General features: G+C 41.1%; 1 protein-coding gene across 1 annotated transcript in view; it reads right to left on the reverse strand.

Moving 5' to 3' along the window:
• HECW1 (HECT, C2 and WW domain containing E3 ubiquitin protein ligase 1) overlaps positions 1-23680 on the reverse strand; it is a 400133-nt gene that overhangs the window by 233924 nt on the left and 142529 nt on the right. The window contains exon 6 of the mRNA XM_042963608.1: positions 1312-1636. Within this exon, the coding sequence (XP_042819542.1) occupies positions 1312-1636 (325 nt within the window). The remainder of the gene's footprint in view (positions 1-1311; positions 1637-23680) is intronic.

Raw genomic sequence — 23680 nt, forward strand, 5'->3', positions numbered from 1 at the left:
TAACCATTACTTGTGTACAAATTTAAAAAACTATGTTTCTCCATCTTTACAATAATGCATATATTGTAAATACATCAGCCAAGCTGATTGCAAAGCTGTTAAGAGATCTAAAAATATTTCCCTCACAGCTAGTTAGTTAGATAAGATCCCCTTTAGTTTATCAGAAAAACAGTCCAGGTTGCAAAATACTTAGAACAATCCACTGGGTTCTGTGATATTCCATGTTAAATCAGCATTGTGTGTCAGAATGTGTAAATTGCTCCTTGCACAGACTGATGGCAGAAGGCCTGGTCTCCCTTGAACTTGGTGCCTGACTTGAGCAACTCCCCTCCCCCACCCAGCAACCACACCTCTGCTTGCCAGTTAACCAGCATAAATGCATCAATTTCTAACACACTCAATTCTATCATGTAAAATAGATCAAATACATTTTTTCATGGGATTTCAAATTTGTGAGATCTGTTTTCTGCAGCACACAGACTTGTGTGGCCATTTTCCTCTCAACCATCACTCTGTTCCCAGCCTGCGGTCTGCTTGCTGTCACTGTCCACTGAAGCCCGTTACATCTTTTGAATACAAAGCAGTAAGAATGGTCAAAGAACAGGTGAAAAGAGGCACATGATTATGTTGGAAACAAAGTAGAACCCCCTCCGTAGAGATGTGTGTCCTTTGCTTGTGTATATGGTGTTGCTTTGGTGTTATAAACATACGGACTTGAAAACAGGCTTTTGATATTAACTTATTCATAATTACAAGAGCGTCTATACTTGCAAATGGTAATAACATTTGTGTTCAACCATAGCTGGCCCTTCTAACTCATGGTTTTCTTCCACTGAATAGAGATGGTAAGAGAAGCCTTAGTGAATGGGTCCTCCAGTGTGTTAGAATTTGCTGTACAGGGGTGCCTGGGTTGGGTTAAGAGTCGGTTAGGAGTCCAGCTCTTGACTTCGGCTCAGGTCATGATCTCACAGTTGGTGAGTTCAAGCCCCGCATCAGGCTCTGTGCTGACAGGGAGGAGCCTGATTGGGATTCTCTATCTCTCATTCTCTCTCTGCCCCTCCCTCACTTGTGTGCTCTGTTTTTCTCTCTCTCAAAATAAATAAATAAACTTAAAAAAAAAGAATTTGGTGTATAACACATTTGGTTGTAAATTGTGCACTTTAATTAAAGTATGGAGTCTGTTGAAATATTAAAGCATACCTAAAAGTGCATTGTGAATGCTACGCTCATTGACCACCTGACCCACATGGCCAAGACCATTCTGTCTGCAGCACTCTGTCAGCGAGTCTGGCTAAGTGCTGTCCTACTCACCAATGAGATACATGCCGATCCAGTCTCCAGCATCCACTTCCTCCTTGATGTCCCAGTGGATCACCAGGTCCTGAGAGTGTCCTATGGAGTAGTAGGAGCTGCTGACCATAAGTGTGGAGCGGCTATCTGAGGTGACCAGGTCGGTGTCGCTGGTGGAGCGGGGGATGGTGACGGTGCCGTGGGGGCCGGTCCTGATGGCCATGCTGTGGAACTGGCCAGGGTTGTAGCTGTGACGGAGTGGCTCCTTGCACCGGCGGCGATTCTGGGAGTTTCTAGATGGGGATGCCATGGCGGCCAGGCCTAAAAACCTGTTCTGGTACAGATTCTGTGGGGGAAAACAGACAATGAGCAGGGGTGGAAGATGCCAGCTCCACAATCACTGTCTTCCCAGGGAAAGAAGTATATGCTGGGAGAGATGGGCTGTGAGATAGCTGCTCTCCAAGGGAGATATGAAATACGACACAAAGCATCTTCCTCAGGGTTTACACAGGGATGGCAAGAACAAAAATGCAAGCTCCCCGAGGGGCCATGCTTTTCCATGCTCTGCTGGGGTCTGTCTCTCCCCACTCCTTCTAGCCCACAGGGATTAGGAGGACCAAATGGCCCCGGCGGTGTGACTGCCCCCAGAGTGCCGTCCTTTGAGAAATCCAGCATCAATTCAATTGGATCCAATTTTATCCTTCTTTAGGGTTGATTATGGTTATTATCACTGAACATTTTAGTGATCCCTGCAGCCTTCGACACCCTATACACAACCCGGAATTAGAGGCGGTCCCTGCTGGGTGAGGCCACCAGTCTTGCATTACAACTCTCTATCCTACAGAATGTCCCGGTCATCTGAGATTTCTATTAAGGACCTCTGATACCTTAGTAATCTTCAAACACCATAATTTCCAACAAAATCCAATCTCAGAGGACCATGTCTCCCTTGGAGCCAACGTTATTGTAGAAACCATTGTATCTGATGAGAAAAAATGCATTTTTTTTTTTTTTTATCATTTGCAACATTGAGCATTCCATGTGAGCTGAGCCGATACTCCGCAATAGCTGGGTTGTTTGTAGCTTTTAAAACATGGGGAAAAAACATCCTTTCGAACTTGCACAAGGTATTCTTTTTTGAAACAAGCAAGTGTTCTGACTCCATCAAAGTATATTGAAACTGGGATTTAAATGTACATTTTTGGGGTTCCTGGCTATAAAAGTACATGCTATTCTACAACTAATAACACTTTTGTTTTCAAGAGAAGATTAAGGCCTAAAAATGTGTTGAGTCATGCAGTTTAGATCCCAGGGGCAGTTACTTATTACACACATCAATCAAATGCAAGTTCCTGACTTTTTGTTTACACATCATGAGGACCAGGCCTCAGCGACAGTCTACTCTTCGGATTACATAAGTCTATTTAGCAGCAATTTAGGCCTGCACTTTTTCCATCTTCCAAGAACAGGGCACTTGTAAAAAGTCCATTAACCTGATGAAGCACAGTGTTGGCATTCTGTGTCTCGGTCCTTAATGGCCATGTGGCATGCCTAGTCATTCATTATTTGAGTCTCTTGTTAGGCATTCTTCTGGCCCCACTGGCGGTAACCATGCAATTTACCATAGGCAGAAAAGCCAGACTTCAGAAAGCATCTCATCGCACTATTGGTACCATGTGGTCATTTTTTTTTAAATGCTTGTCATTATGACAGTATGAACATGGACAGACCCCAGTGTCACCTGGAAACCAGTCTTCCTGTCAGGAAGACTGGCAAAGCCCAGGAAGCATGAGCTATCTGTGCACTTCCCAGGTGCCCTGGGCTCTTTTGGGCAGTTCAGAGACCTCAGTTACCTGACCATCCTCCAGGGGTTTTGTCCAGAGACCTTTGTAAATCTCCAACAAAGAAAGGCTGCTGCTAGAGCATAAGATTTCTGCAGTTTATATAAACTTCATGTGGACTGATAACATCTTAAAGTATTATTATGGAGATTAAAAGCAACTAGGAATTAAATACTCAAGAATATAATTGCAAGTTAAACCAAAGTTGGTGCAGCACCTACCAAGTTCCAACCTGTGTATCCTGAGACGATTTACTTAATTAATCCTTCTGGTCCTCAGTAACCATTTGTAAACGGGCTGTTGTCAGAACTTAACGAGATAATGCAAATCAAGCCCTTAGCATAGTGAGTACTCAACAAATGAAAATCTGCTACTAAAATACTACTGATATTGCTTTACTAAAAAAGCCTCACTGAAACACAGGTCTTGGGCAGTTGGCCAGGCTCATTCACTGGCCAAGGGTCCCCTCACACCATCCCCAGAGCCCTCATACTTAAATCCTCCTGCAACAAACCCACAAATCGTTTCTAGTCATGGCCCTGCAGGTTTAATCACAAAACTGAAATTCCAAACATTAAACAGTCTAGTGTATTTGTAAAGGTATCATACCAATTTTTTGGAGGGGAGCATCCCTTTATCTGAAAAGTTTGTGTTTGAAAAAGGGTATTTATGCATTAATGTTGAGGCAGAGGGATTTTTATTGACATAGTATCAGTCACGGCCTCAAAAGAGATTATAGAGAGCTTTTCTTTTGTTGAAGACACTTCTGCTGTGGTATTTTTATCAGAATTCCCTGGAAACCAGGCAACTCTCCTGAAACTGTCAAGTTACACCAGTGATCCCTGTCCACGTGGTGGGAACTAAGGCATACAAGGAAACATTAGTCAAGGAAGACATTTGTCAGTAATTTACTTGATTGGAATAATGGCATTTGCCTGGAATAAGAAGGGCGCTCTCGGAGCTGTTCCTTGAAGGCTGCACTCTCCCATCCCTGTCTTTGCCCACATTCTCTCCGTTTGTACTTGCAGTAGAAATGCTTCAAGATTACGCTCCAGCACCAACTCTGCTATAACCTCTCCTTCCAGCCTTTTCCCATTCCTGAAAACATGGGCCTCTGCTCCCTGATCCCACAGGAACCCCCTTCCCCTGCAGAGATCCTTACTGTATTATTGCTAGTTGACCTGTTCATGTGCATCCCTATGCTGTGAAGACTTGAAGCCAGTGTTCCCTGCTCTTTATATCCCCTGGAACTGGCATGATTCCTGGTGCACACACACACACACACACACACACACACACACACACGCAGAGCTTCAAAACTTTAATTAATATGATGGATTTTCTTCAATCATGTCATTTCTTTTTGCAGAAAGTGTTTAAGTTTGCCATTAAAAATAGATAAAATACAGAAAGACATGACAAGTTAGTAGATAGTGCAGAGAGAGAAGAAAATAGAGACAAAAAGTTATGTACAAAGGCTAACATAAAACTAAATGCCATCATGTCCCTAAACAGGTGTTATCGTTAAAGACTCACGACAGCTGCCTCTTGAACGCAGCAGGTGGATAGCTGATTCCCAACGTGCGATTCCTTTGTGGCTATGTTTTCCCGGGCATTCACAAGTGTTCCTGGCTCACACTATAGACTCATCCGGGTGGAAGAAATAATTTAATCATTCTCCCTTCACATCTGAACCATGGGAGATAGAGGTGGATCTGTCCTGTTTTTAAATGGCCGTGGATAAAAGACCACTCTCTTCCCAGACAGTGATTCCACTATTTTATCATCTCGCAATTCTTCCTAATTGCTAAGGCAAATCTCATGGGACAGAGACCTGACTTCTCCTCCCTCCCTGCAAAGAGGAGTGGCTTTCCCATTCTCTGTATGAGGAGGATTTTAACAGTATCACTAAATTGCTTCCAGTTTTTTCTCCATCCCATTAAGTAATTCAAGTGTCTTTTATTTTCTCTTGCCTGGGTGAAGAGTAACAGACACTGATAAGAAACCAAGAGAATATTAGTCACAGTTTCAGCAACACTGTAATTTTCCAATTATTGGTTGTAATCAAGCCTCTCTGGTTGTGGGCTATGTTAAGCATAGATTTTAACTGACCCTTGAAAAAGTGAATCCAATGTGTGAGCCGCTGAGAACAATCTATCACATTGTGACCTACTTCATAGGGAGTAAGCTTGCATTTGCTGGCTGTTTTCCTATGTGCAGCAAGGATCCAACAATGATATTTTGTTTACTTGTTTTGCTTTCCAACTTAAATAACTCAAAATTGTTAAAATGTTTTTAATTAAGTGATATATTCTTGGACTTTTAAAAAATCTTGGGCCGGCCTTGCATGTTTAATGTTTTAAGTTATTCTTATGCACTATTGTAGATTAGCAAAAACAAAACCTTCTGTAAGGAGATGGAATCTTAAAGGAAAAAATTGTCACTTCTAGGGAAGGGACATGTTATCATAGATTTTTTTTTTCAGAACACAGGGAGACAAAAGATTCTGCTTTGTCAATTTCTAACTGACAAAGTCATTAATAGCTTTTCTGTTTTGGAATATATAAAGCCGTGAGTGAGTACCATCTCAGAAATGAAAAGAAAGTGGACAAAAGCCATATCTACAATAGAGAAAATGATTCTTAAAAATTGCCTCTACACTAAGAAATCAAAAACAGTGAGTGGAAAACACAGGCCCTGAAGGAAACCTCATTAAAGTATATGAGACGAGGTTATAGAAACTGGCATTATTTAGCTGGAAGAAGGACCATAACAGTTTTTTGAGTTCAGGAACAGATTTTATTTTGAGCAAGTACATGCCTGAAGCTTTTTTATCCTACTCTCAGCTCTGGTTTTGCCATCAGGGGGTAATGGAACTTAAAAAAAATTTACATGTAACTTGTCTCTTTCTACAATGGATTTGAGAAAATTTGCAACAAAAGAAACGTACAGGGAAATAGAGGAATAGAGACCTGACAGAAATTGCAATACGGAAAAGATTAATAATTATGAGCATTTACTCTATGCTGGGAGTGTGGTGCATTATCACATTAGAAACCTCCTGAGTATCACCCCTCCCTTGTCGGTGAAAACTCAGCTCAGAAAGGTGGTTAATAAACATTCCCAAGGTCCTCTTACAGTAGGAAATGGGGATGTGAGCCTGCTCTGTGTGACTGAAGTGGGCGCTTTTATCAATCTTGAACACTCTCTCCAAATTATAACCTGGGCAGATATAGTTGCAGAAACTGATTCAAATATTCCTCTGATCTTCTTGACAACCAAGAAGACATAAAGAAAGCATAGTTCTCATGATCAGAATATTAGAATTTTTGCTCCCTCCAGGTTCTTAATAAAATGCTTCACTTTAGACTTTACATGGGGAATACCACAGGATGTGGTGAACATTATCTTTTAAAAAACTTTAAAATCACAAACAGTGGCAGATTCTCGCACAAGTTTTTGACAAAAGTCAAGGTTATAATAGAAAAAGTCTATTTGGGGCTGTGTTTAGCTGTGTTTCCTTCTGACCACATGCAAAAGCCCCCTGGGCTTATTCCACCCGTTATGCTCCAAACCTCCTGCTCTCAGTTCAGTTCCTATTCCCAATCCCACATCTCTCTGTCCGGCCTTGATGCAGATAAACCAGAGCCTGAATGACCTGTTCTATCTGCAACGGTCTTACTTATTTCTTATCAGTTCCCTTCTATTAATAAGCAAGTGCCAAAAGAACACGGGCCTTGCCCAGCTCTTCTGGATCTGCATTTCCAGCTAAAGTGGTGCCTGGTGAGAAGGTAGTGAGTGCTCAGTAGATGTTCTGTCGGATGAATGAATGAGTGAGTGGATGGTTCGGGATGGGGCGTATCTGCCTCTGTGTTGCAGACCCATGACATGATGCTTTGCTGTTTGAGTTCAGGAACCCTTCTCAGTGCCTATTTTGCCTAAAGCACAAGGCTTGTTGTCCAGAATCCCCATGACAGGCTCCTGAATGACACTGGTAAGAAGGGAGAGGTGGGGATGAGGTCCCAACCCTGGGTCCCCTTCTGCATCTCACATCCTGAGATCCAAGTCTAGCCTGTACATTCGCATGTTTGCTCACGGGACAGAGGTGGCTGATCTGACAGATCATCAAATGGCCAAGCACTTCCGAGGAGGAAAGTAGGAGGTAGCTGCAATATTACCATCTCTATCCAACTCTTTAGCTCCTGACACCTGTCCCTGAGACTGTGCCTCAAAACTGTGTTTTAAGCCTCGAAGCCATGTGTTGAAAAAGCTGTGTTTTGTGGTGGCCATTGTGCAGAGGAATATCACAGAATTACATAAACTAAATTGTGTGGGCTCCTTTTCTTTGAAGAAGAAATAGAATCCCACACATTGCCGGCTGGAAGGGAACATTAGGCGGAAGAAATTTTAATAAGCAAATCAAACTAAGTCAAGGAATATCCACATAGGAAGTCATGATTTAACAGACAAGGGACTTGTTAAAATGACAGTCAAATGAATTATTTTAGGAACACAAAAAGCCTTACCCCTAACAGAAAAAAAAATCCAACAATAGGTTTAAGAGAGTTGAACAGCCCCCACCCGCACTTCTCTCTGGGGCCCCCAGTGATGGTGGCAGAGGGATGTCTTTGTTTCTTGTTGCTCTAATGCCACTCTTGCAGCTTGTATGTAAGAGAGGTGAGCAGGAGGCCCGGCCATGCTTTGAGGATATGTACCTGTTACCATTTTGGTCAAATCTGGAATTCTTGGTGCAACTCTGGGCCACTTGGGAGATTTATGCTTGAAGGTGTTCAATAACAAAGCTGTCAAAGTCTGGGCAGGGGTAGGGGGACAGGGTAAGGAGAGAGAGGAAGGTAGGAGGCAAGGGGGGCCGTCCCATGTTATTTAAGGGAAGCATCTCCTGATCTACTTGAAAAGAGACATCGCTGAAAATGGTCTTCCTCTGTGTGTGTGTATGTGTGTGTGTCTTTGTGAGAGAGAAAGATTGGCAGACAGATGGACAGACTGACAAGAGACAGAGAATGAATAGAAATGCACAGATGCCTTTCCCTTTTCTATCTCAGACATGTCCTTGTCTTCCTCAGGAGAGTCTCATCTTGATGCAAGTTGGAAAGGTCCCTTCTTTAGGTGTTGACACATGCCAAAGCAAAGAATATGCTCTCGTTTCCCAGAACCACAGTGTCACTCCCAGCAGGTCATGGCGCTCAAGCCCCAGGGACCCCACTGACCACTTGGGAGCCCCCTGGTGGGAGTGCGAGGGAGCAACGAGGCTGTGGAACTGGGCAGCCGTAAACCACACCCCCGACCACCACAACTCCACTCCTGGAGCCACACAGGGCTGCTGTGCCAAGCAAGGTCACTGTGTCTCTTCCACACCCAGGGCACCGCCACCTGCCTAACAAACCTGACCCATAAAACCAAGTCACAGAGACCCCCAGAGTGAGTGGTGGGATCGTGTCCAGTCCCTCCTGCTGCTCTAGAAGGGCAGTGGCCTGCCTTGGGCACAGCACGTGAGCAGGGGAGCCACGCCTGGAACCCAGGCTCCATGGCTAGGACCCCACTGCCTTACTCAGGAGGGAGCATCAAGCTTGCAAAGAATGTAAGCCATGGTGTGTTTTGCTCCTCTGTTCACAATCCTGTTCAGATTTGCTGACTAATCGTCAGTGTGGTCAGGCAATGAATATAGTTCTAAAAAGGACATTTCTGCAGGATTGAAATGAGGTGCTAAGTTTGCATCCTTATTGAAGTTAATCCTCAAATACCTTATTATTTGTTGTGGAGGCTCAGGGCGCCATAGAGATGCTCTCTTAAGTTGTGGCACCCCCTGGGAGGCTGGGTCCAGCAGAGTTGGTCAGATTTTTAAGTAAAAAACTGTCTTTGGTTTCTTCCTTCCTTTAGCCCATTCAACGAGCAGATGTTTATTGAATCATTAGTGTGTACAAAACATTGCACCAATTATTGAGTATGCACAGAGGGATGGATTAAACAGTGCTCCTACCCTCAAAGAGTTTTGCACAGGAGGCAAGCATTTAAGCAGTCAACTCTGAAACAACAACAAGGACCACAACAGGAGAGGTAGGCAAGGTCCTTGTGGGAGGGAGAGAGATGCTGGAAATAACCTTCCAGATGGGAGAACAGAGCCTCCGTGTTTGGAAGGAGAAGTGGGAAGGTCACCAACTGGACCTGGGCAGAGGGAAATCCAATCTAAGCAGAAGGAGCTCTGTATATAAAGACTGGGTGTTGTATGGAAACCAATTTGACAATAAATTATATTTTTTTAAAAAGGCAGAGCTTGACAAGCATACCACTGGCATACCAGTGGATTGAGGGGAAGCCAAGGGGTGAGAGGGGAGAGGGTCCCACAACACACCAAGACATAGGACCTCCTCCCTTGGAGGAAGGGCCACAGGAGATTTTTTATCTGGGGAAGGATACAGTCTGTTCACCTTAGAAACATCAGCCTGCATCAGTGAGAGGAGAGCTAGGGGCAAGGAGCCTGCTATGTCTGGGGAAGCCCATACTACATCAATCCTGAAAGCCAAGTCCACCTGTAGGGAGCACCTTCATCAGATGATTCTTTAAGTTAAACCCACAGTGCCATCTGCAACCGAGGCTCTAAGTCTCATGGAAGGATGAGAGGTAAAGGAACAAGGTTCTTGAGGGGGTCCTTGAGGGGAGTGTGTAAATGAAGGAGGCACAGTCATGGAGACCATGGACATCACCGTGTGTGGCCTATTTCCACTGGGATCTCGTGGTCCTTGCATTCACTCTGGAGTCTGGCAGTGTCAGTGCATCTAAGGCAAGTGGTACTTGTGCCTAATTTTATTGTCGGGGACACTGAATCACTTAATAACATGTGCCCTGGGACACTTTGCTCCTCAGAACTAATCAGGAGAAATAAATGTCAGGATTTTCCCATCCTTCATTTTCACAGCTTTGCCAACATTTACGTCAATACAAACTGAATTGGATTGGTTTTCTGGAACATACTGTATTTGAAATCTTATTTTGCCATAGAATACAGTACAAAGGCTATTCTGTACCATTATAGTGCAAAGTAACTTCACCAATGGTATATGATGGCTAACTAATATGTAATTTAAACACATGTGGGCACATACAGTGTAGCTTGTACCACACCGGAGATGAGGCATATGTTATGAGCTGGATACTATCTAGTGGTGAGAAGATACATAAATTAATCATTTTAATATAGGGTGACAAAGAAACAAGTTTAGAGGGATTTGCAGGATAGGAAGGTAATTACTCATTTTGTTAGGGAAGGAAATAAGACTTAGAAATGTTTTAGGCAGAAAGAACATATGGAAAGGCGTGAAGAGAGTTACAAAGACTGCCCACGTGTGTCCAGGGACTGAAAGACCAGTGTGTCTGAAGCAGAGGGTATGCAGAGCAGGAGCAGGGAGGGGGCGGGGGGTGTGAGGCTGGAGCAGAATCAAGACCGACTTTAAGGCCAAGAAAGCCCAGGTAAGGAGAGAGGCTCTTTGGGGGACACTGAGCGCTTTTCAAGACAGGAAGGAGTAGTGGGGGACTCCCCTACATTGTGCTTTCATGAGTACTGTGATTCTGAACACTGTCCTTTGGGCAGAAGGAACACGGCAGACAGTTTCTGCCAAGGTCCTAGAGGAACTACCGGCCAGGTATATAGACATGCACAGCTCTCCCCTCAGGAGGATAGGTGGTCATCAACATGGCTTTTTTAGATCACCCGTCAGGACGGAGGAAGGCACCACCCTGGACTGCAGCTCTAACAGAAGTGCCAATCCTGGGGAACATGACCCAGGATGGCCCACGATCAGTATACAGGGGTGCTGAACCAGCCACAGCAGCATTTCCTTTTGCTATCAAAGTGCCCCAGATGAACACATCCATAGCTGGTATTAATTCAGCATTCATACGTGAGACCATTTTTTTGGAAGACAACTTAGAGCAGTAATAAAGAGGCAAACATAGATCACATCTGGCAACATAAATGCATCTGGTTTCTCCCTTCTGTGTCATACTTATGCCTCTCCCTTAACTTGAGAAGTGGCACGGCCAGTTCACATCCCAGATGGGGTCCTGGGTGAGACATTCCTTCCCAAGTCCCTCTCCTCCCCTCATTGTGCCCACTCCTGATATTTCCAGTCCAGGCTATTCAAATCCAATGCTAGCTGTCACTCATTCTCTTAGCCACACCAGGTTGTACCAGTTCAGCACCCAGGCTATAATACAAGAGCCGGTAGAGATGGTTTAAATCAAGAGATATCCTTTGGAAGAAGAAGGAAATAATTAAGAACTGATGCTATTAAAAAGGATGAGGCCTATCTTCAGTGATTTAGTTTATTGTTTTAAGTTTATTTATTTATTTATTTTGAGAGAGACAGAGACAGTGCATGTGGGGGATGAGCAGAGAATGACAAAGAGAGAATCCCAAGCAGGCTCCATGCTGCCAGCACAGAGCCCGATGCGGGGCTTGAACCCACGAAGCTGTGAGATCATGACCTGAGCCGAAACCAAGAGTCAGACGCTTAACTGACTGAGCCACCCGGGAGCCCCTTCAGTGATTTAAGATAATATGATTGGGAAAGTTGGAACGATAGGGAGAAAAATCAACCCACCAGCATCTCCATCAAGATTTGAACATCTATAGGAGAGTTAAAAAAAATTTTTTTTTTTCTCAACGTTTTTATTTATTTATTTTTTGGGACAGAGAGAGACAGACAGAGCATGAACGGGGGAGGGGCAGAGAGAGGGAGACACAGAATCGGAAACAGGCTCCAGGCTCTGAGCCATCAGCCCAGAGCCTGACGCGGGGCTCGAACTCACGGACCGCGAGATCGTGACCTGGCTGAAGTCGGACGCCTAACCGACTGCGCCACCCAGGCGCCCCGTATAGGAGAGTTAATACAAGAGCAGAGACAAAGCGTTGCATTTTAAGTGAACCGCAACTAAATGGACAAGTGTCTAGACCTGCGAAAGTCCCTTGAAAGTTCCCACAGCATCAGGATATCCCCATGGTCAAAACAGCAAATCAAGTGACCTAGATAAGTACCATATTACTTTGTTACCGGTTATTTATGGAAATGTCAAAAGGAAGGAAGAATTCTATTTTGAAAACAAAAAGTAGGATTCGTTATTCAGCTCTGATGGCACTGGGGGAGGCATCACTAAGATTATGGCCAGAGTGGATTGGGAACTGGCATTCAGGCTGTGGTTATCCAGATAACTGGGTTCCCTACTTGACTTCTCATGTGTGTCTTGCTTAGTTCTAAAAGAATATTAAGAGAAAAGAAACACTTAGCCATCCCTTTTTCAAACATGACACACTGCTGAAATTCTTGAATATCTTTCACAGAGAATCCCTTCCGACATTTGTCATACAAATTCACCTTTTTTGATTTTTCAGAACTAAGGAGAAGGGATAATCAACTGAGGCTGCTAGGAACCTTGGAATCATGGACAAAAGCTAGAGTCTGCTGGGGATTTTAGACAGTGTTTTCAGTTTTCCAGACTAAAGGAATAGAATGGTTTTCTCCTAGTCCGTCTCTTGTTTGGATGCCTGGGACCATCACCTGAGCTTGTCTGTGATACACAAAAGCTACAGCTGACACAGTGCTTCTCCCAACAATTCCCAGCCACGGGGAACCTTTGCTCAATAGTATGGTATAGGTTTACATTAAATTCAGTGAGAAGACCATTTAATTTGATTCTCTGTGGCAATCTCCAGAAGGCGAACTAGATGATTATTGTCTGGCTAAGACATTTTCCACTCTTAAGCTGATGCCTAGAAGTCGTGGATCTCAATGATACGGTAATATATTCAAGAGCACTTGCTGCCATTTCAATTAGTTAAAAGATAAGCCACCTACCCAGATAAATAGAACACAGGAGTCTCAATGATCTGGATATTTTAGAAAAAAATCTTTTTTTTTTTTCCATCTGAGGCTTGAATTAATTATTCAGATAACATCTCTAATTTTCCCTTCTACCTCGTAGGTGGGAAACATCAGAGATTAAAGTCTTATATCCTTCCAGGGAGTGACAGCTGTAGGAGAAGCCACGGGATGTAGGAGCAGCAGACACAGCCCTCCTTCATAGGGAGGCAGCAACAGAGACAGTGTCATCACAACGAGATGCCTGGGTTGCCATTCAAACTGCTCGTTAGGCTTTTTCACAAAACCCCCAGAGACAGCAGTATTAAAAGGGAAATGAGAAAATGAAGTAATCTGGGTTTCTGAAAGGCTGTTCAAGATGAAACATTAGTTCCCATGAAGTAAGAGTCACAGGTACCTGCTAATGAGTCTTAAGTGCATGCATTTCCAATACATTAGCTTTGTTCTTTGCAGAGGACAGGTCTTATCGCCTCTGTACCATGCGCTCCATGTCAAAACCTCAACTAACACCCACAGTCAGAGGCCAGCATTTTACTCTGGCTTTATTAACATTACTTGAAGGTGGCTAGAGCCACATTTCAGGATGGCTTTAAGCTGCTAAAGGCGGGTTTCCCAGCCAATCTTCATGTATTTATTCATTCGGTCAACAAATGCATGTGTCAAACGCTGGAAAATGAACACGAATAGAAACTATGGCATCTGCCCTGGAAAACCAGAACACACCTGAGTGAAAAATCAGTGAACCCAAGGTCCTCTGTGGAGTCATACTCTACTGACAAGGTGAGAGTTACCAGAAGAAACAAATGCAGGGCGAGAGTGGGGTGGATATTCCTGAAGGGAGAATGGTGCAAGCCAATCAGAATGTAAAGGAACCAGGAAATATTTGAAGCCCTACCCAATTTAAGTTTGCAAATATCTTCTTCCATTCAGTAGGTGCCTTTTCATTTTGTTGATGGTTTCCTTTGTGTGCAGAGACTTTGTAGTTTGATGCAGCCCAATTTGTTTACTTTTGCTTTGGTTTCCCTTGCCTTTGGAGTCAGATCCCACCCACCCATCCACCCCCCGCCAAAAAATTGCTGCAAAAAATGTCATATATATCCAGTAAGGAATGAATATCCAAAATATATGAAGAGTTCATGTAGGTGAACAACAAAACCCCAAAAAACCTGATTTAAAAACGGGCAGAGGACCTGAACAGATATTCCTCCAAAGAAGACATACAGATGGTCAAGAGGCATATGAAAGATGTTCAGCATAATTAATTATCAGGAAATATGAATTAAAAACCACAATGAGATATCGCCTCACACCTCTTAGACGGTTATTATAAAAAAGACAGAAATAACAAGTGTTGGACAGGATGTGAGAAAAGGGAACCCTCATACACTGTTTGTGGTAATGTAATCTGTGAATCCACTGTGGAAAACAGAATGGAGATTTCTCCAAAAATTAAAATATAACTGGGGCTCCTGGGTGGCTCAGTTGGTTAAGCGTCCAACTCTTGATTTCAGCTCAGGTCATGCTGTCACGGTTCATGAGTTTGAGCCTGGCATCCATCAGTCTCTGTGCTGATAGCATGGAGCCTGCTTGGGATTCTTTCTCTCCCTCTCTCTCTGCCCCTCCCCTGCTTTCTCTCTGTCTCTCTCTTTCTCTCTTTCTTTGTCTTTCTATCTCAAAATAAATAAATTAAAAAAAATTAAAATATAACTACCCTATGATCCAGTTAATCCACTTCTGGGTATTTATCCAAAGAATATGAAAATACTAACTTGAAAAGATATATGCACCCCTGTATTCAGTACAGCTTTATTTACAACAGCCAAAATATGAAAATAATCACTATTTGAAGATGACATGATAGAAGACCACAGCCTATGTTTTCTTCTGGGAATTTTATGGCTTTAGGTCTTAAATTCCAGTCTTTAATCCAGGTTGAATTATTTTGTATATGGTGTAAGACAGTGGTCTAGTTTCATTCTTTTGCATGTGGCTCTCCAGTTTCCCCAGCATAATTTAAAAAAAAAATTTTTTTTTAACGTTTATTTATTTTTGAGACAGAGAGAGACAAAGCATGAATGGGGGAGGGTCAGAGAGAGGGAGACACAGAATCTGAAACAGGCTCCAGGCTCTGAGCTGTCAGCACAGAACCCGACGCGGGGCTCGAACTCACGGACCGCGAGATCATGACCTGAGCCGAAGTCGGCCGCTTAACCGACTGAGCCACCCAGGCGCCCCCCCAGCATAATTTATTGAAGAGACTTTCCTTCCCTTATTCTATATTCTTGGCTTCTTTGTAGTAAATTAAGTGACCATATATGTGTATGGGTTTATTATTTGCTCCATTGATCTATGTGTTTCTATGCCAACACCATACTGTTTTGATTACTATAGCTTTATACTATAGTTTGAAATCAGGGAGTGTGATACCTCCAGCTCTGTTCTTCTTTCTCAAGGTTACTTGCTTTGCCTTTTTGAGGGGGTCTTATGTGATTCCATACAAATTTTAGATTTATTCTAGTTCAATGAAAAATGTCATTGGGGTTTTGATAGGGATTGCTTTGAATCCACAAGCACAGAATATCTTTTTATTTATTTGTATCTTCTTCAATTACTTTCATCAGTGTCTCACAGTTTTTAGCATACAGATCTCTCACCTCCTTGGTTAAATTTACTCCTGAGGAATTTTATTCTTTTGATGCAATTGTATGTGGTATTGTTTTCTTAATTTTTCTTTCTTATAGTTCATTATTAGTGGGTAGAAATTCAACAAATTTCTGTATATTGATCTTGTGTCCTGTAACTTTACTGAATTTATATATTAGTTCCAACAGCTTTTTTGTGGAGTCTTCAAGGGTTTTCTATATATAGTATATCTGTAGATTGCTCTGGGTATATGGACATTTTAATGATCTTTTAATTCATTCATTGATCTTTTCTTTTGTGCTTTTAGTTTCTATTTCTTTATTTTTACTCTGACCCTTATTTCCTTTTTCTACTTACTTGGGATTCATTCTTTTTCCTGTCTCCTTTAAGTATAGATTGTTTATTTGAGACTTTTCTTGTTTTTTTAGGCAGGCCTGTATAGCTGCAAACTTCCTCCTTAAAACTGCTTTTGCAGCATTCCACAGAGTTTGGACTGTTGTACGTCCATTTGCATTTGTCTCCAGGTATTTTTATTTCTCCTTTGATTTCTTCATTGATCCATTGGTTGTTCAGTAGCATATTGTTAAATATTAACATATCTGTGATCTTCCCAGTTTCTTCCTATAATTGATTTCTAGTTTCTTACCATTGTGATTGAAAAAGATGCTTGATATGATTTCAGTCTTGTTGAATGTACTGAAACTTGTTTTGTGCCCAAACATGTGATCCATCCTGGAGAATATTCCATGTGGACTTGGGTGTCTCCCTGCCCATGTTCCCTGTGGGTACCTCTATAGCCTCTTGTGTGACAAACGTGATGCCTGACCCACAAGCTGAGGTTCCAAGACAAGAAACTAGGGTTTTTTTACATGAAGACTCGGGATGTGTTTCTGCTGTTAGTACAGTGTCTTGGGGGTGGTAGCCTGATGAGGACTGTCTCTCTGACTGTTTCAGACCCATGAGGCCCAGAAGCACAGCGCCTCCCCACAGCCCCCCGCCACCAGAGGCTGGTGCTCAAGGAGTGTTCCCTGTGTGGGCTGTGCATGCCCACCAGCTGTGGTAGGGCTGGCCACAGCTGCAGTACACAGGATCAGGGCACTCCTATCAGAATTAGCAGGCTAAAAGTGGGGTACCAAAATGTTGCCTGCCGGCAACAGCACCAACAAAGCAAAAGGAGAATGCAAAAATGGAGCCCACCATTCTATCCAGAAAGAGCTCCTAACAGGTTCTTGGCCCTCTGGCAGATTCTTTAAGTTTAACAAATGAGAGGAACTCCTTCACATATGGTTTAGGCACTTTTCAAATTGTTGAGAATGAACCTGTGCATGAGACTCCGCAGAGCAGATTTTCCATTCCCTACAGCCCTGTGGTTCTCCTGGAATTAAGCCTCATTGGTTTTCAAGGACAAATGCTTTGGGATGTTTGATGTGTGGCAGAGAACTCTTGTGCCTCAGAAACAAGCTCCATACTATGAGATCCTGCATGAATGGGGGGGGGCATGCCTGGGATGGGGTTTCTGTGAGACATGTCTTTGCCTCTCCTACCTATCTTGATGTGGCCCTTCTATCCTTGTGGAGGTGCTATTCAGCTAGCCTTCAGGTCCCTAACTGTTCTATGTGTAACTGTAGCTTTGCTGTGTTCATGGGAAGAGATGAGTTCAGATCCTTCTATGCTGCCATCTTAAACCCCACAGGTTGAGCATTTAAAGGTTGCTGGAGTGCTCAACGTCTCAAGAAGACACTGAATGTTTGGATAAGTTGGTCACAGAATGGGTTCGGATTGATACTAGCTCCCCCACCAAGCTCAAGAAAATTTCCATGCAACAAGGTACACTATAAAACACTGCACAACCCAGTGACACATCCTTTTTAGGTGACAGATTGGCTTTGAGAAACCCAAAGCCTTGGCCGATAGGATCCTTAAATCTTAAAGAGCCAGGCATGCCACCTTCTGGCACACCTACTTATTTTATGTCTAAAATCTATGGCCTTAGAAACTATAAATATCTATAAAAATGGCAAAATCTTCCTAAAAACAATCCGAATTTGGAACTTTCCAATTAGATAAGATCATGTAAGAAGTGCACTTAAACATAAGAATTCTAAAATTAAAAAAACAGAATGGAATACTTATTTTAATTGGCATGCACCAGATCCAAAAGGTTTCACAATTCCAAAATAGCTGCATTGAAATATTTTTCATTAAAGGCTAATGAAAAATTAAAGAAACAAGAGGTACCTAAAACAAAGGAATATAAGACTTATGTAATTCCTACTGCTCTCCTCCATCTTTCTTCATTTAAGTACTCGTTCTAGCTATCTTTTGTCTGAATCGTCTTTATACAACTGTTAACAAAAGTCCTCCAAGTAAATGGCCTTACAGACATTCCCATATCTACCTTCAAAGCCTTCCCAGAGTTAAGGAGACTCTGAGAGATTTTCTGGTCAACTTCTATGTTATCATCTTAAATGACCAAGGGACAACTAAAACTAAAAATAATGAAAACTCTTGCCGAATTCTGGGAAATATTAGAGCTTCAGATGGGAGCCTGGAAAAATTGGCAAAAGCTGGGTAAAGGTGAGAATGCTTATAGGGTAAGCCTTTATGAACATCTGTCTATAACCCCCAGTCTTTACAGGAAAATAAAATTTCACAATGTCCGTTCCTTTCCAAACCCACACCCATTGGTTATTGGTCTTTTTCGCCAGAGATAGCTACTGCCTTCTAGCTTGTCTAAGGGCGTGGCTTAAGTTTCTCACTGCCTGGGACATGCAGATTGTCACTTCTTTCTTCTGGCTGTGACTCTGGATCTTGGGACAGTAATAATTCTTGTACCTTCTTTGAGGTCACCTGTCGAGTCCAAGGAGCTACTCAAAATTGCCAAAAATGTATGCTGTTTGTCCCAGACAAAATTACAAAGTGGCTCCATGATTATAAATTGGCCAAACCACCAAGCCTAAAAGAATTTTTTTTTATTTTCGGCCCTCTCCCCTAGGCTTAAATAAAATTTTCTTGGGCTGAGGGGCGTATGTGGAGGGGATTTTCTAAAGCCTTTATAGAAAGATGGATAGATGGATCAACCTACAGTGTCATTTAAGTTGCAATCCAATTCTTTGAGAAATTGTGAGCAACTGTTCTTACCTTACAAATCTTTGCAAAACTAGAAATGTAACTCTAAGGGCAGTTCAAAGATCACCCAATCCTTTTAACCATTCCCCAAGCCTCCCTTATTTATATTAAAAGGCTTGTAACTTGCCTTCTTTCCCTGTGCCTTTGAGACATAAACGTTAAAGTACACATTTCAGAGAGGTAACCCTTATCAGAAGAAGAACCAAAGTAGGGAAAGGTCATTTAAAACTTAGTTTTAGACATCTGAGTAGAAAACCTTCATTTATTCCACCTACCAGAAAAACAACTTAGATCCTATTTCTTTTGATTCTATTTTTTAATCCTGCTTATTTTCATAAAAAGGAAGCTATAAAGTTTCTGTTTATATATTTCCATTTGTTATATGTGTCTACATATATGTGCTCTAGATGTGTGGTATTTTCTTTAAAAAAATTTTTTTAACATTTATTTATTTTTTAGAGAGAAAGACAGAGTATGAGTGGGAGAGGGGCAGAGAGAGAGGGAGACACAGAATCTGAAGCAGGCTCCAGGCTCTGAACTGTCAGCACAGAGCCCAACGCAGGGCTTGAACCCATGAAGCACAGGATCATGACCTGGACCTAAGTCGGATGTTTAATTGACTGAGCCACCCAGGTGTCCCATAGATGTGTGGTATTTTCTACCTTTGGATGACATTGCTAAAATTAACTTGTAAAAGAACTTTATTTATTTATTTGACTTATATAAGCCCTTATGTGAATTAATTATTCATAAAAAATCTCAAAAATATAATAGAAACTAACCCAGCTACTTTTCAGGTTCATGTGACCTGGGATAATCTTTGCAAATAAAAGGTAGTTTAGGTTTGGTTTAATTAAAATAGGCATGTCTTCAGAGTTGCCAGCATTAAATATAATGCAGACATACAACTTCTTTTTTACCTGACTTTATTAGTCAAATAAGTTCATGTTATCTTATAAAATTTGTCAGCAAGAAAAATAAATAGCTTGGGATGATGGCTGACTTTGATGTCTCATGAAGTTTTTGTAAGTAATCTAGACATAATTATTAAGAATAAGAAAATTAAATGGGTGTAAATAGAATGAAAAGGTTTTAGGTGATCTTTTTTATTTACTTATTTTTAATTTCAGAGAGAGAGAGAGTATGTGAGATGGAAGTAGGGCAGAGGGAGAGAGAGAGAATCTCAAGCAGGCTCCACGCTCAGTGAAGAACTTGATGTGGGTCTTGATCCCATGACCCTGGAATCATGACATGAACTGAAATCAAGAGTCAGACGTTCAACCAACTAAGCTGCCCAGTTGCTCCCAAACTGTTTAAATAGTTCCCCCCAAATCTTTTTGGTAACCTGCAATCTTAAAGTTTTGGGGAGTTAAATGATGAATAGTCATTAAATATTAAACATATAAAATTAAATACCTAGGTCATTTCTAAATAAGATAAAATACTAAAACATTAATTACTAAAGATAGGTTTCCTTTTACAGAGGAACTAAAGATATTTGGGTTATTAATCAGTGTGTTTTGTGCCATGCAAAAAAAGAATTTACTATGAGAAAACATGTTTCTAGAAATTATAAAAAGTATTTTTAAATTTGCCAAACCACAGAATGCTAATATAAAAGACAAGTCATAGTTGTTTACTTCTTCATTTTCACTAAAAATTAAGGTTTTTAAGAATTTTAAAGTTCTTACATAATTAAAGCTGTTAGAAATTTAAACTACCAGGGAAACATCTGTGAATGCAAGTCAAGTAGGATGTGTGTTTCCAGGAAAAGAAGGTGTGAGGAATGGAAATGTATCTTTGTGGAGGGAAATGAAAGTAATTTCATCCTAAAGAGAAGCTAATTATTTCAAAATGGGAAAGAAGAAAAACATAGGACAAAATCTTAATGTAAGATAGAACGTTGTGAAAGGCTTATGGAAAGGTATTTTATAAAAGAATTTTAATGTGTGATCAAGCTAGGATTAGAATGAACTTAATTAAGTGAAATGAATTTTGATACCCAAAATAAACTGGTACAAAGTTAAATTTGATTTTCTTTCTGTTAAAAGGACACCATTTTCTTGGGAAAAGTTTTCTTGATTTGTTCTTAAGAAACTGTAAAAAGTTTTTCTTGACCTTTTAAGTAATCTGCCTAGAAACATATTTTATGTCTTGTCAAAATATTTTCCTGAGTTCCTGTGTATTTATCAATTCTTTCATTACTTAAAAAAGTGAGTCTATTTAAAAACCTAAGTTTTGTTTGTTTTGTTGTTTTTCACAATTTGCCAAGCCACAGAACTATTCAACTTTCTGTATTTGCCTGTGAAATCTTCATTTGTCACTATAAGTAAATGGATAATTAAGTACTGTTTTACAATGGCCTATAATCTTATTTTACCAAATGTTTTAAAACCTTTTGATAATTTTTTAAAGTTTACTTATCTATTTTTGAGAGAGAGAGAGAGAGAGAGAGAGAGAGAGAGAGAGAGAAAACACCCCTGCAAGCAGGGGAGGGGCAGAGAGAGAGAGAATCCCAAGCAGGCTCCATACTCAGCATGCAGCCCAATGCGGGAGCTCAGTCCCACGATTGTAAGATCATGACCTGAGCTGAAATCAAGAGTAGGACACTTAACCGACTGAGCCATCCAGGCACCCCAAACCTTTTAAATTTTTGACAAACTTTCCCCAAATCAAATTCTAAATAAAGTGTTTTTGAAATCAAACTAAGTTTAGGAATTTTTTTTAGAGGATCCCTGGAACATGTACAAGATTTATTCTCTCTCCTTATAAAATAAGAGATAAACTAATGAGGCATATTTGATATGTTTTTTAAAACTTTATTTTAGAGAAAGGGCATGTGCAAATGGGGGAGGGAAAGAGGGAGAAGGGGAGAGGGGGAAAAGAGAGAGAGAAAGAGAGAGAATCTCAAGCAGGCTCCATGCTCAGCACAGAGCCAGACATGGGGCTCAATCCCAAGACCCTGGGATCATGACCTGAGCTGAAATCAAGAGTCGAATGCTCAACTGACTGAGCCACCCAGGCTCCCCAGGCATATTTGATATGTTAAATTACATGGGAAACACTGTCAAATAAGAAATAATACTAGGCCTTCTTTATGCTGTGTTTGTATATGTTATTAGTTTCCTAGAAATTGTATGAAATCTCTAAATTCTGTTAGGTCCTGGCATAATATTATCAGTCATGACTCTAGTTATTTTCTCAAAATGTTTATGTTACAAAAATAACCAAATTTCTTTGTCAATTTCATTTAATGAACTCTCATCAGATCTCTAGGAACGGACATTTTTTTAGTTTTTGTCATTTACAGACAGTTACTGTTTTACTCTGATGATTTGCTGAAGTGTTCCTGCAAAAGTACTTCATCTTAAGGAGATTCAAAGAAAGAGTTATGGTAAGTACAGCTTTCTGATCATAAGAAGCCTGTAAGATCATAAAGCTGAACTGGGTAAGAATTTCTAGAGCTAATGGAAAAACTGGATTCAAGCAAAATAAGAATTAATTACATGGGACTGAACGAACTGAGGAGGATGATTATAATTTTTATGACTTTTTGTTTGAAACAGTGCTGGTCCTTTAATGTTTTGTTTTTCCAGATCTAAGGAAATCTTTTGTCTTAAGCTATCTATGGCTTACAACAATTTGGTAAAGCATACCCTTGTAAACAAAGATGAAACATTTACTTCTTCTCCCTACCAGATCCATCCAGAATTTGGAAACTCTTGAGTATTCTTTTCATGGTAAAATAGTTATTATATGAGTTCAATAAGAATCTGTTCTCCTTGGATGAGCACTGGGTGTTGTATAGCCAATTTGACAATAAGTTATATTAATTAAAAAAAAAAAAGAATCTGTTCTCCTTGTAACAGGACACAATTGGAAACACTGGTTATATTATCAGGCTTTGACCAGAATGTCATATTTTATATAGCTATGCATGGACTCAGATTTGACCAGATAGTTTTAAGGAACTCAAGTTGACTTCATGGAGCCAATGAAGCCCCTTGGAAAAAATGGCCTGGTACCTTGCTTACAAGGTTCTGACAAAGCTATCCTAAAAAGAGTTTACATGGTCAAACACTATTCTTGCTGCACTTATGTAAATGACCAGTTCAAGTCTAAAGTAAGCAAATTAGTTTTACTGTGATTATCCTTGGAAAAAATGGGGATAATTGTAGAGAAAAAAAATACGTACACTTGTCTATACTAGATTGTGATCCTGTTCATTTTCTTTGAAATTTTGTTATATACCTATAAACTGGACTGGATCCTGAATCCTTCTAGTTTCCTGAAATATCTGGCAACAACTTACTAAACTAATGTTCTCACTTTTCTCCAATCCTTCTGATTTGGAATCACTAAAACCAAAGACTGCCCTTGAATCTCCTTGGCAGGAGATACCAGATCCTCTTTACTCCCCAGATGGTAGCCAAACTTCAGGGATCTGAAACTTAGATACACATCTCACAGCTGAAGAAGGCTCCACCTGACACCTGGTCCTATAAAAACACTAGAAACCTCCAAACCAAACTAACGAGGAAGAGAAGAAGCTGACATCTTGGTAGACCACTTACACACAAGAAGCCAGATCAAGACTTCATACTTTAACTGAACATTAAACTTCTTTTCTCCTCTTTCTTTCCCTCACTCTGGCATTGGCCTGAAAAGATAATTCCCCCATTTGTTTCTCTCAGGACATTGCTAAGGAATGGGGGCATAACTTTGCCTTTCAGACTACTGGATTTATCATCAAAAACTCCTATCTGTCCATTAATAGTGTCACCTTAGTGGGAGTGATTTGTGCCCTGACAGGAATTAATTTTAGCTGCAGTGGTCATCATGCTCCTTGAGCCTATGAAGGCCTAGATGGCTGGACATAACCAG

Source organism: Panthera tigris, chromosome A2 (assembly GCF_018350195.1).
Source record: "Panthera tigris isolate Pti1 chromosome A2, P.tigris_Pti1_mat1.1, whole genome shotgun sequence".
Classification (NCBI taxonomy): domain Eukaryota; kingdom Metazoa; phylum Chordata; class Mammalia; order Carnivora; family Felidae; genus Panthera; species Panthera tigris.